Below are 13,028 nucleotides of genomic sequence, written 5' to 3'. Positions count from 1 at the left end.
TTGCAATCTGGTCTTCTTAATACATTAGTTAAAAACATATCTTTATACCATCTAAAGTCTGATAATGTTGGACATCTTAAATTTGTTAAAAATGTTTTATTAGAATTTAGTTCTTCTTTTGGATTTCCTATAAAATACATTACTATTGTTACTATTAAAAATTCTGCAGCATCTGATTGTATTTGAATATTTCCTTGATCATCTTCAATTTCTTGCGTATGATCCAATATTGATAATTTATCTTGTAATGTTAAAGCATTATCCCACCAATTTTTCAATTGTCCTAGCCTTCCAAAGTTGTGAAAATATGTCTTCAAGTCCCCTATTTATATATGAATTTAAATTCCAAATAAGTTGTTCAAGTTGATGTGAAATAATTCTTGACATTATGAAAATATACTTTTACAAGTCTTCATACTCTTCTTTACACCTACAGCCGAAATTCTTGCAGGAATTGAACTGAAAAAGTTGTGAAAAAAAAGTTGAGCAAGTGGCTGTGCAAACCTTAAGAGTATGTAGGGTCAATACGCAGGTGTAAAGTCGCGCATTGCACTTTTTTTTTTTTTTTTTTTTAAAAAAAAACTCAACTTTTATTGCGACCGAGGGAACAAAGTTACACAGAGCCAAAAAGTCTAGACAAAACTACTAATGCCGGACCCTGCCTAGCCGAATCGAGGGAACTGAGAGCCTATCCAACTGGAGAGCGGACCGAGCCTTCCGAGGAAGCTCAGCCCTGACTGTAAAAACGCCATCCTGTTGTGGCCGCGAGCACGCAAGGGCATCCGCTACCGTATTTGCTTCTCGATAGATGTGTGCCACTGAGACCCCCATTTGCCCTGAGAGCCATTGAATATGACGTAGAGTATTGACCAAAGGCCATCGGGCAGGACCGCAAGAGGAGACCATGCGCACCAAAACACTCGAATCCACCTCAGCCACAAAGTGCATGATGTGCCAAGCATAACATAACCGCAAACCTTCCAATAACGCCAACGCCTCTGCCGTGAGTACATCGCACTCCCCGAACTCCTTGTAAAATGCAAAAACCAGGTCGCCATCTGAAGTACGCACCAGTCCTCCCCCGGTGGCCAGCCCCTCGGTGACGCTAGCATCGGTATTCAGTTTTACTGAGGACGTGGGTGGCAATGCCCAAGTAACTGCGCGGGGTATAACCTGCCGTCGAAGGGCAATTCTTGGCTTTAAAGAGCAGCAGCCCCCCTTCAGTTACCTGGGAGTCCCCTTGATACGGGGCAGGGTTACGAGTGCGATCTTTGATGGTCTACTGTCTAGGATGCAGCAGCGATTATTTCACTGGAGTTCAAAGATGCTGTCAATGGGGGGCAAGATCGTCCTCGTCGCGTATTGCACTTGCATATTGCCTCCTCTACATTTTGTTTGTCATTTTCTGTTCAACTAAAATGAGGAGATAAAATGTGGGTTTTCCAGTGATTTAGGTCACGTTTTCTACTCAAAGAACTACACTTGTTCATTTTATTATCTACAAATCATCCTCGAATTAGATCTAATGCTACTGCATGAATTCTTCTTTATTCGAAGTGATCATTAATCTCCAAATCCTACTAATGCAATAAGTTTGACACATTAAATTGCTCAAATGCAAGTTTTGGTTATAAAATGGAGTTTATGAAAATAGTAGCTTAAAAGAGCAAATTTCATCCACAAAAACCCTAAATACATTCCAAATTTTTGTAAATAAACACATTAAAATCATGCAAAATAAGCACTTATCAAATTCCCTCACATTTGAATCATTACATGTCCTCAAGTAATAGGAAATACAAACCATAATAATGATTCAAAATTTGAAATAACAAATGTGCACCTTTGCGCTCAATTTCTCAAAATAAGGTAAATAACTATTATGCAATCATTTATTCTACCTCAAGTACTCATAATATTAAGTAAAGGAAAGAGAATTATACTATAATTTCAACTAATTCAATTCAATTTCTCATCTCAACCCAACTTTACAAACAAATGAATCATATAGTCAATAAGTAGCTTTCTAATTCCATGACCATCTTCTTTTCAATCTAAAAGAGGGATTTATTCATAAAACAAATCAAATACTTACTCAAGTTGTAACAATGCCTTTTGATGTGAAGATCGACATTTTTAAATGAAATTCTCCGGTTACTCAACACTTTAGTTTCTCGAGTTGTTTTGCATACACTTAATTCAAGTACTATTTTATGTGAAAGTCAACATTTGAAAATGAAAACTCCTAGTTATTAAGCACAAGAACTATTGGAGTAGGACAACTCTTATTCTCTTTTTTTTTCTCTTTTTTCTTTTTTTCTTTTTCTTCTTTTTTCTTTTAAAGTATAAATAATAAATAAACATTCCCTCAAAAAAATAATCATAAGAAGATTAATGCATTTATTGACCATATTTATCAGTCAACTATGTAAAATCAAGTAAAAAGAAGAAATTTCATTAAACATGCAAAACTTAGGCATAATTTCCTCCACTTTAAGAGATATACTTTCTTAAAAAGAAAAAATTATGATCACATAATAGAAATTTTCAAATTAAATGAGTATTGAATTTTCAAGGCACATATATTTATTTCAAAAAATAAAATAAATTTGAATTACTAATGGTGTGGAACTTGTTGCACTTAAGATGAAATTGAAAAAGCATGAAAACTTTTGGGGCAAATGTGAAATTTTGGACAAGATTTTGGAAAAAAAATCTAACAGAGTTTTCCCTTGTAAATGGATAAAACTTCCTTCCTACCAGCAAATCCAAATTTGAACAAATTCAAACACAAGTAATATTCCATCATCCAATCCAGGCAATTTATGCATTTTCAATAAGACACAACCACATATAACACAAGTTTACCCCTTCCCCAACACTTAGAATAGTTCTCCATGTGTAAGAAGGAAAATCAAAATAAACAAAGTAATACTCCTCTATTGTAGTGATTGAAGTGTATACACATGAAGTTTCATGAACCATTCTCCTCAATTCTACAAATACTGCAATTATATAAAAATAGGAAACTTCATGAGTTCCATTTGTGACCAATAGTAATGAAAAGCTTGAAAAATAAAAATGGCAAAACAACTACAAAGGTTTAAGTAATGCAAAAGTAACAAAGACATGAAGAATCTTCACAAATAATGGCTTGCTTTTGTCTTATTATTGTACCTATATAAAATAGATAAGAAACTACTTAAGGTATGATTCAACACATCACTTCCCAACAATTATGCATTTAAGCCCTTCACTCAAAATACTTAGAAAAACAATTACAAAGCATATGTCCTCATCTAGGCATTTACAAGATCACCATATCATAACTACTTAGGAGTAAAATCAAAACATGGATAATATACTATACACATATTCAATTTCAACTCCTAAAATGCCACACAAATTGCTAAATTCTTCAAATATTCAAAATTCATCATCCAATCATGCTCCATATGAAGAATAAGCAATAATTTGATTCACTATAACACCTAAACATCGATTTAAATGCACCATTTTAAAACTAGATAAACCTAACCATTCTCCAAAGGTTACAAATTCAAACTTTTAAAAATGTCACCATATAATGAATGTATGCATGTAAGAATCATAATTAAGTTACATTTTGACTATTTGAATCACCCAAATATGCTTAATAACATTCCTAAACCAATTACCACATTGATCAAAATATAGAATATGTCAAAAATTAAGATACCACATAAATCCTAACATTCTTATATTTGATCATATAAACATGCTTAGCGATGTTAGATAAGGATAATAGAACTCATAAACATCAACAAACATCATCTCATATTCACCATTTCAAAATTCTCAAAAATTTCATGAAATGCTCCAATGACAACATGTAAACTATCAAGTTATATTGAAAAAACTTACCTCAATCAAGTAGAGGGAGGTTTAATGGTGCAAATGGTGCAAAAAGTCCTACGAATATCCCTTTAATTGACCACTAATTGAATCTTCTTGAACCCGATTTTTGAAGAGTTTTTCTTGAATTTTAATTAGTTAAAATGACTCTATGAAGGTAAAGGGATGTTGGCATGATGGTTTCTTGCAACAAAAATGGTGAAAAAGGAGATTTTGTGAAGTATGTGTAGAGTGTGTGAAATGCGGGTTTGAAGAAGGAAAAGAAGATTAAGAGTTGCTAGCCATATTTGTTTCTTTAAACAAGGAAAATCAAAACGGAAGCTAAAAACATAGGTTGAGACCAGCATTTTTAAGGCCTGCATTTTCAAAGGAGACTCATAGATTCTAAAACATAGGCTTGTAAATACACTGGCTAAGACCCGTGTTTTAAACATGTGTTTTCAATTTTTTAGAACAGCAAAATAGGTGAAAAATGTGGGTATAAACGTGAACCTGTCTGTGTTTTACCCCGCATTTTTGCTAAGACCTCTTGAAGATGGACTAAAACGCAGCCCAAAAACATAGATAAGATCGTGTTTTTGGTTCCCGTTTTCAATTTTTAGCAACTTTTATGCAAAAAATTTGCGCTATTCACATTTTTATGAACACAATCCCTAATTTCCAAAATACATGCTAGATCACCTGTTCATCTAATTTAACACTTCACACAAGATTAAAATGATCTAAACCTACATTTTACCCCATCATAACAAATCAAAAACAACAAAAATGTAAAATGAGGGGTTGAGCTCTTTGATTTTCCTTTGCCTCGTCAAACCTCAAAAAGTGACTTTTGCCCTACTTTTTGAACCGTACAAAAGAAACATAACAAACATACTTCAAAATAAAAAACAAACATGAAAACACGCCAAAACAAGATAAATTAACACAAAATATTGAGTCGCCTCCCAATAAGTGATTCTTTATAATCATTAGCTTAACTACTGTCTTTTCATTATCATTGTGGCTTCATCAATGAGTAATCTACCAACCTTGATCATGGAGGATCAACAAATAACAACTGAGATGATGAACTATGATAAAAATCGTGATCTATACCATGCTTCATTGACTGCCGAGATGAACCGAGTCTCATCATATTGCACTTCTTCCTCTTGTTCCCTTTGTTTATCTCTTTGTTCTTGTTGTTGTTGCATTCCCTTCTCATATGATGACTCATCTTCAATAACTAAACATCTACTCGCTGTCCATTTTGTACATAGAGCCATTCTTAGACCTAAACACCCCACCCTTTCTTGGGATATGGAGTTTTCACCCTAGATCTTTTAGTGTGAGTCATTGTACTTATGTATATATATATATATATATATATATAGACAATAACTCCAATTAATTGGTACTTATCAAAATGAATTAATATAAAACACATGCTCACATTCCAAATCAACTCATAAAAGACAAGGAAATATAGTTAACTCACTTAAAAGAACAATTATTCAATAATAACCTAAGCAAGTATAACTGTTAAAACCAATAAATTATCAATTAGAGCCCAAATAATCATGCACATATGCAATAAGTATGAAACTTCATCCTTTCCCAAAGTAATGTTAAGTGCAACAATTGTTCCATAAATTGAAACAAACACACCATCCACTCACATGTTAATGACCTAACTAAGCATCAATAAGAGCATATTCATGCATGAATCTTTTCTCAAAAAGATCATCTACTAACTACTTCTAAAATCCTAGAATCACCATGTAAAAATTAAGAAATAATATAATCAAGCACATTCTTTGGCATGTAATCATTTTTGGTTAAACCAACCTCACAGAATTATCACCAACCTAATTAACATATTACATTGGCTAATAATTGTCAAAATTTCTTCAAGACAAATTAACAACAAAAATAAGCTAAAAGTCACCAATCTCACCAAATAATCACAAACCCATGATTTATTCATCACTAATAATCATTAACAACCACAACAAGTGCAACAAAAATCACTAAATTTCATAAATATAGAAGATTCAAAATTGCCATGAAAATTGAAAATATTCAAATATGGTAAATTTTAAATTGAAAATTGAAAAGCTTTACCAAACTTTGTTACTTCAAACTTGTTGGGTGATGATTAGAGATGCAAAGGATGTCAAAACCCCTAAGGAATTCACTCCAATTCTGCCTCAATAGAAAGATTCAACCAAATGAAATCCTAGCTTTCTTGAAACTTGAATCCAAAATTTGAGCTGTTTTTGAAAGATTTTAAACCATCAAACTCTAGATGATGTTAGGAGTGATTTGGTGAAGTTGGGTTGAAGATTTAATAGTGAAAAGTGGGAGGTTGTGGGTAGTATGTGTTTGAGTATCTGAATATCAGTGGGTGAGAAAGAAGAAGAAGAGAAGAAATGAACAAACTAGCTGCGGGTTTGCTCTTTAGAACCTGATATCTGCCCGAATCCGGCCACTGATTGAAGGTTGGATTTTGGAGCGGATTGTGGTCAGAAATTAAAAAAAAATTCTTCCCTTCCCAACGTATCCAACCATGAATCCAGCTGGAAGTGAGCCAGATTCTTGGCCAGATTTGTTGCAGAAATATTTAGTTTCTGCAGTTTTCTCCTCCAGATTCACTTGGTCAAATTTCGGCATTCCACTCAGTTTTCAACTGTTTTCATGTTCCATGAATGAAATCAAGTAGTAGCCTAAAAAATGCATTTTTCTCAACAAATTACACTTTTTTTTTTGGCAAACCCCATCCCTGAGGTAGGGATGCCAGCCCCTAGTTTATTAAGAAAAAGCCAAGTTACAAAGAATTAGTGAAATCCAGAAATAAGAACCTCTACGCCCTTACAACTTACATACGAACAAAAGAGAATTCCCTACTATCCAAAAGTATAGCTATTTTAACGACCCGAGAAAGTTATTGAATTGTAGTACTGAGAAAATCATCCTGAACCTCCATACCTACTAACTTGTCTACCACACTATTCACTTCCCTAAAAATATGATTGACTGTAGAATGTACGTTCCGAAACAAATCCTGAATCCTTCGCAAGGAATTACATAACGGCCACTTTAACAGTATGCCCGCATTCAGCAGACAAACCAAGCTCTCCAAATTCACTTCTATAAGAAGACTCTAGATTTGAGCATTGTTACACAATTGAAGGCCATGCAACAATGACAAACTTTCAGCAGTCAGTACATCAACCTCCCCAAACTCCTTATAAAAGCAAAGATCAACTACCCCTCATGGTCCCTAAGCAACCCTCCTCCTAAAGCTTTCCTATTTGAGACACTGGCATCAGTATTTAGCTTGACAAAACCATACGGGGGTTTTTGCCAAGAGACCACAAACCACCTAGTTACTCGTGACAATCTAATAGCAAAGCTTGCCCAAGGACCGTCCGAATCACCCTTAAAGTGCAATGGAGAAAAAACCTTTGCTCGGCCTAATTGCTCAACAAAACTTCCTACCTTTGAAATTACTTTTGGTGCCTCAAAATGAGCACCCTTGAACCACGATTCATTCTGAGCTTTCCATAAAAACCACAAGATTGAACATGGAATGACAATCCTTATATGATCTGCTGAAACAAATGAAGTAGATAAAAACCAAGATAGACACATTGCAGGGAGTGACTGAGGACTAGAATGAAGAATACCAAACTGTCTCTAGAAAAAACTCCAAACTTGATCCGCTACTACTCTAGTAAGGAACAGATGAGACACAGATTCTTCATGCAATGAATAGCAAGAACATCGAGAAGCCAAGACGAAACCCCTCTTCTTTAGATTTAAATCCAAAGGAACCAGATTCCCTAACACCTTCCAAGCAAAGAATGGTATTCTTAATGGTAGTATACTATTCCATAGATATCTATCAACCAATGATAAATTCCTTCTTCGCTGCAAAGACTCCAAAGCCTATTTAATAGAGAAACTACCTATTGAAGAGTCCAGCCAAACCATGACATCATCTTGGTCCAGAAACAATTGAATCTCCTGAATTGTCTAAGCAACACCATCGGCAACCAAGCCTTTAACAACTCAACATTCCAGCCATCATCTCTGTAAAATTCTGCCACTAGCATATGAGGAGGATCAATGATAGATACCATATCTGCCAAGGGCGCCTTCAACAACCACCTATCATACCAAAAATCCATGAATCCCTTGCCCAAGCACCACCAAAAATTACATTTGAAAACACATGATTATGCATTTGCTTAATTGTTATAGGGAATGCATGAATTGCATCAAATGAACATGAAAAACTCTCCCTTCGCCTCATTGTATGCACATTTGTACTTTAGATGAATTGCATGAGTCCTTGTTGTTGCAACCTACGAAACACATATAAACACAAATGAATCAACATAAACATACAGGAAACAAGAAATCGTTGGGTTGCTTCCCAACAAGTGTAAGAACCCGTAATTTATTATTTTCTAGGTTTTAGGATTTTCATGGCTTGTTTTCTGCATTTTCGTGATTAGAAACATTTCGAGATAATTTTAAGGAGCAGATATAATTTTTAGATGATTTTTCTAGTATCAAATAGATTTTGAGAAATTAAGAGCGTATACCGGACGTGGGACCCACTAGTGCGAGAAGTTCGGAAAAATTCGGCCAACTAGGTTAAGTTTTGAATGCTGGAATTCATTTACCGGGTGTTAAGAGATAAGTAGAGGATGCTAAGTGGATTGGTATAAGAGAGACAAGTTAGGTAAGCATTTAATAAAGGTGACAAGTGTCACCATTTGAGTGGGTTTACTTTAGGAAAACTATTCATGGTCTTACCATTTGACTTAAATAAACCAAAAATGACCAAAAATCATCAAAAATCCTCCATAAGTGGCCGGCTCTCTCTTTCTCTCTTTCTCTCTCTCTTACTCTAAGCACAAGGAAGAAAACTCTTCAAGTTTGCTCCAAATCATCAAAAAATTATATCTGCTCCTTAAAATTATCTCGAAATGTTTCTAATCACGAAAATGCAGAAAACAAGCCATGAAAATCCTAAAACCTAGAAAATAATAAATTACGGGTTCTCACACTAATGAATTCCAGCATTCAAAACTTAACCTAGTTGGTCGAATTTCTCCGAACTTCTCGCACTAGTGGGTCCCACGTCCGGTATAAGCTCTTAATTTCTCAAAATCTATTTGATACTAGAAAAATCATCTAAAAATTATATCTGCTCCTTAAAATTATCTCGAAATGTTTCTAATCACGAAAATGCAGAAAACAAGTCATGAAAATCCTAAAACCTAGAAAATAATAAATTACGGGTTCTCACACTGAATCTAAGCACCACCTATCACCCTCAGACGGATGGACAATCGGAACGAACCATTCAAACTCTCGAGGACATGCTACGAACTTGCATTCTAGATTTTGGAGGCAACTGGGGTCAACACATGACCTTAGTAGAGTTTGCATACAACAACAGCTACCACTCGTCGATTCAAATGGCTCCATATGAAGCACTATATGGACGAAAATGCCGATCACCAATCTATTGGGATGAAGTTGGCGAGAGGAAGGCACTGGATCCAGCAACTATTCCTTGGATGGAGGAAGCTCGAGAAAAGGTCAAGTTGATACGGCAACGACTCCAAACAGCTCAAAGCCGACAAAAGAGCTACGCAGACAATCGAAGGAAAGATTTGGAGTTCGAGGTTGGAGACCATGTATTTCTTAAAGTCACCCCTTTACGGAGTGTCAAGGCAGGCAAAGGAAAGAAGCTTCAATCGAGGTTTGTCGGACCTTACAAGATCTTGCAGAGGATAGGTGCGGTAGCGTATAAGCTAGAACTGCCGTCAAGTCTCTTGAGAATTCACGACGTTTTCCACGTTTCAATGCTCAAGAAGTACTATCCCGACCCCTCCCATGTCTTACAACCAGAGGAGATTGACGTGGACGAATCGCTTGCTTACGAAGAAAAACCTGTCCAAGTGCTTGACCGGAAAGTCAAAGAGTTAAGAAACAAGCAGATTCCATTGGTGAAGATACTGTGGAGAAACCATGGGGTAGAGGAAGCTACCTGGGAAGTGGAAGAAGAAATGCGAACGAAATACCCTAACCTTTTCGTGAGTTAAGGTGAGAAATTTCGAGGGCGAAATTCTTTTAAGGGGGAGAGAGTGTGAGAACCCGTAATTTATTATTTTCTAGGTTTTAGGATTTTCATGGCTTGTTTTCTGCATTTTCGTGATTAGAAACATTTCGAGATAATTTTAAGGAGCAGATATAATTTTTAGATGATTTTTCTAGTATCAAATAGATTTTGAGAAATTAAGAACGTATACCGGACGTGGGACCCACTAGTGCGAGAAGTTCGGAAAAATTCGGCCAACTAGGTTAAGTTTTGAATGCTGAAATTCATTTACCGGGTGTTAAGAGATAAGTAGAGGATGCTAAGTGGATTGGTATAAGAGAAACAAGTTAGGTAAGCATTTAATAAAGGTGACAAGTGTCACCATTTGAGTAGGTTTACTTTAGGAAAACTATTCATGGTCTTACCATTTGACTTAAATAAACAAAAAATGACCAAAAATCATCAAAAATCCTCCATAAGTGGCCGGCTCTCTCTTTCTCTCTCTCTTACTCTAAGCACAAGGAAGAAAACTCTTCAAGTTTGCTCCAAATCATCAAAACCAACCATTGAAACTTGCAATTTCTCCATAAAACCCCTTCAATTAGTGTTTGTGAGTTGTTGTGTGAAGTTATTTGGAAAGTTAAGGTGACCAATTGCCCTCTCTCTCTTGTTTCTAAGGTGAGTTGTGAAGAACCACCCTCCTCCCTTAATTGATGCTTAAATCATGATTAGTGGTAGTATGAGATGCAATATTATGGATTATTTCTTGATTTGTGGTTGAAGTGATGAAGTTTTATTATTTTTGGGAATTTTTCTGTTTTAATATGAACATGATTGTGTGGCTATCTATGATGATTGGAAATGGTATATAATGACTCTAGGAGGTGGAAAAAGTGATTAATTGCAACCAATTTCTGGTTTGGAAGAAATTTCAGAAAATTAGGGTTTTAGTGGGAACATTCTGCCCGAATTTATAGCTCCTATTTAGAGGCCGAATTGGCCTTGACTTAAAACATGAAAGTTGTATGGAATGACACTTTAGAGGTGCCTACAAAATTTCAGATCAATTGGAGTAGTGTAGAATGAGAAAAGTCGAAATTACTATTTCTGTTCTGGTTTTACCCGAATGTAAGAATTGCGCCTGTAATTGGTTTTTTTGGCTGGAATTTCTTCCGAATTGGTTGTTGAGGCCTTCTGATGAAATGTATCCCTGTTTCTTAGCTTTCAGCTGGTTTTGGAATTTCTGGATTTGGACTTGGAGAGCCTGAGTTATGATGTTTCCGCTAGAATGCATTCTGTGAATCTGTTTTACGGTTTTTGGTGTAGTATCTTGCATTTTTGACATGGTTGCACTCAAAACTGGGTTGAGTGACCTTATGTGATGTTGTATCCCTGTCTTTTAGCTTCGAATCGATGTATCGTACACCTTCATCCGATAATCGTAGTGAAATTGGTGCCATTACCGCAAAACGAGGTCAAAAACTGTTTTTTTTCAGGGCCAAAGCTAATTGCATTTCCGAATTTTCTGGTTTCCTCTAATGTTTGTATATGCTCATGGAACCCTATTGGGGTCATGTTTGTCCTTGGTTTATGACTCGTTATCGAGTCTCATTGTACTTGTTTGCATGTTTTAGGGCGTGACGGTGGTGCACAACGTTCTTTTGACGGAAGTGCATGAAACCACATTTGCGAGCTTGGTGAGTGTACTACTCACTTGTGTGTTAATATATGGCATTGATACTTGAACTTGGTGCTTTGAATGTTAATTGCTTGAAGTGAAAGTGTACTTTATCACTCTCACTGTGTGCCTTATATTCTTGTTATCATGTGATTGGAATGTTATACGAAGTGTTACTTGAAATGAAAAAATACATGACTTGGTGTCGTTTGGACGAGTATCCAACGACTACAATTATTATCAATGAGCTCAACCCCATTGGTAGTTGATTGAATCGAGCCGGCGAGGGCTTGGTCGTGCCAATTGATATGCCTTGGGGAAGTGTTATATGGAATCTTGTAGTATGCGAGACTCTCGATTCCGGTTTACTCGAGTAATACCAAAGTGCAAGTGTTTGGATTTCGGGCCCGGTAGGGGGATGTTAGGTGGAAGGAGTGGAAGTAAAGTGGAGTCTACGGTTGGTTACTTTTGAACATTGACGGAGAGTCAATGACGTCCGATCAAGAAATGCAAACGAGGAAAGGGCTCTTGAGAGCCATCTGTATCCTTTTATCACCATATTTGACGTGTGCCTTTGCTTATTTTACTATATTGAATGAAAGCTTGATGCTTATATGCACTTGGTTGCGTAAGTGATAGTATCTCACTGGGCAATTAGCTCACACCGTTCCTTTTGTTTTCCTTACAGGAATATGACTCTTTTTGGAATGAATCTTGATAGATGGTTGCCGAATGAACTAGATGAATATCTCTTTTGTATTGTATATGAAGTGAAACCCTAAATGTATCTTTAGGGCCATTTTCACTTTCAATTTGGCAACCGTGTATATATTAACTTTTGAAAACTTTGTATGTCACTTTGGATTGTAATTGCTAAAGTTCAAGATGTGAATGTTTGTTTGATATTTGGGTTGCGTTCTGACGGGTCGGTTACTATTCATGGCCGACTCCGAATTTCATTTTTTTTATTTTGGGTTATTTTGCCTTTTTTCCTTGTTTACGCGTGTTATAAGTTCCGGAACGCAATAGATCGCTCTAAACTGCACCGTTATTCCTAGCGAGAGTTGGGCAGGCAGTCCGCTAACCCCTTTGGTTCGCCTTAGGGGAAGGTGGGGCTGTCACAACAAGCGCTTTGTTTAAAGTCGTCTTAAAACTTCTTAAGTAAAAGAAAGATCGCTTAAAGGATAATTTATTCATTTAGGGATCATGTTGCCTGCCAAGTAGGATTTCAAAGGCTATCTACTGACCTTAAATATCGCATTTCTCTCATTCATGATTTCCACCACTCTATAGGGAAAAATTTAGGTAATCACAAATGGCCTTGACCACCTTGACTTGAGTTTACCCGGGAAT

At 36.0% G+C, this 13,028-nt stretch overlaps 1 protein-coding gene across 1 annotated transcript; it reads right to left on the bottom strand.

Annotated features, from left to right (window-relative positions):
- Positions 1-645: 645 nt before the first annotated feature.
- LOC113774102 lies at positions 646-8,069 on the bottom strand. Its single transcript, XM_027318667.1, has 2 exons — positions 7,926-8,069; positions 646-1,173 (listed from the first exon to the last, which is right to left on the bottom strand). The coding sequence occupies exons 1-2, from the start codon at positions 8,067-8,069 to the stop codon at positions 646-648; spliced, it is 672 nt and encodes a 223-aa protein (XP_027174468.1).
- Between the last annotated feature and the right edge of the window lie 4,959 nt (positions 8,070-13,028).

The sequence above is a fragment of the Coffea eugenioides genome, chromosome 6 (genome assembly GCF_003713205.1).
Source record: "Coffea eugenioides isolate CCC68of chromosome 6, Ceug_1.0, whole genome shotgun sequence".
NCBI lineage: Eukaryota > Viridiplantae > Streptophyta > Magnoliopsida > Gentianales > Rubiaceae > Coffea > Coffea eugenioides.
This window is presented reverse-complemented; position numbering and strand designations above follow the sequence as displayed.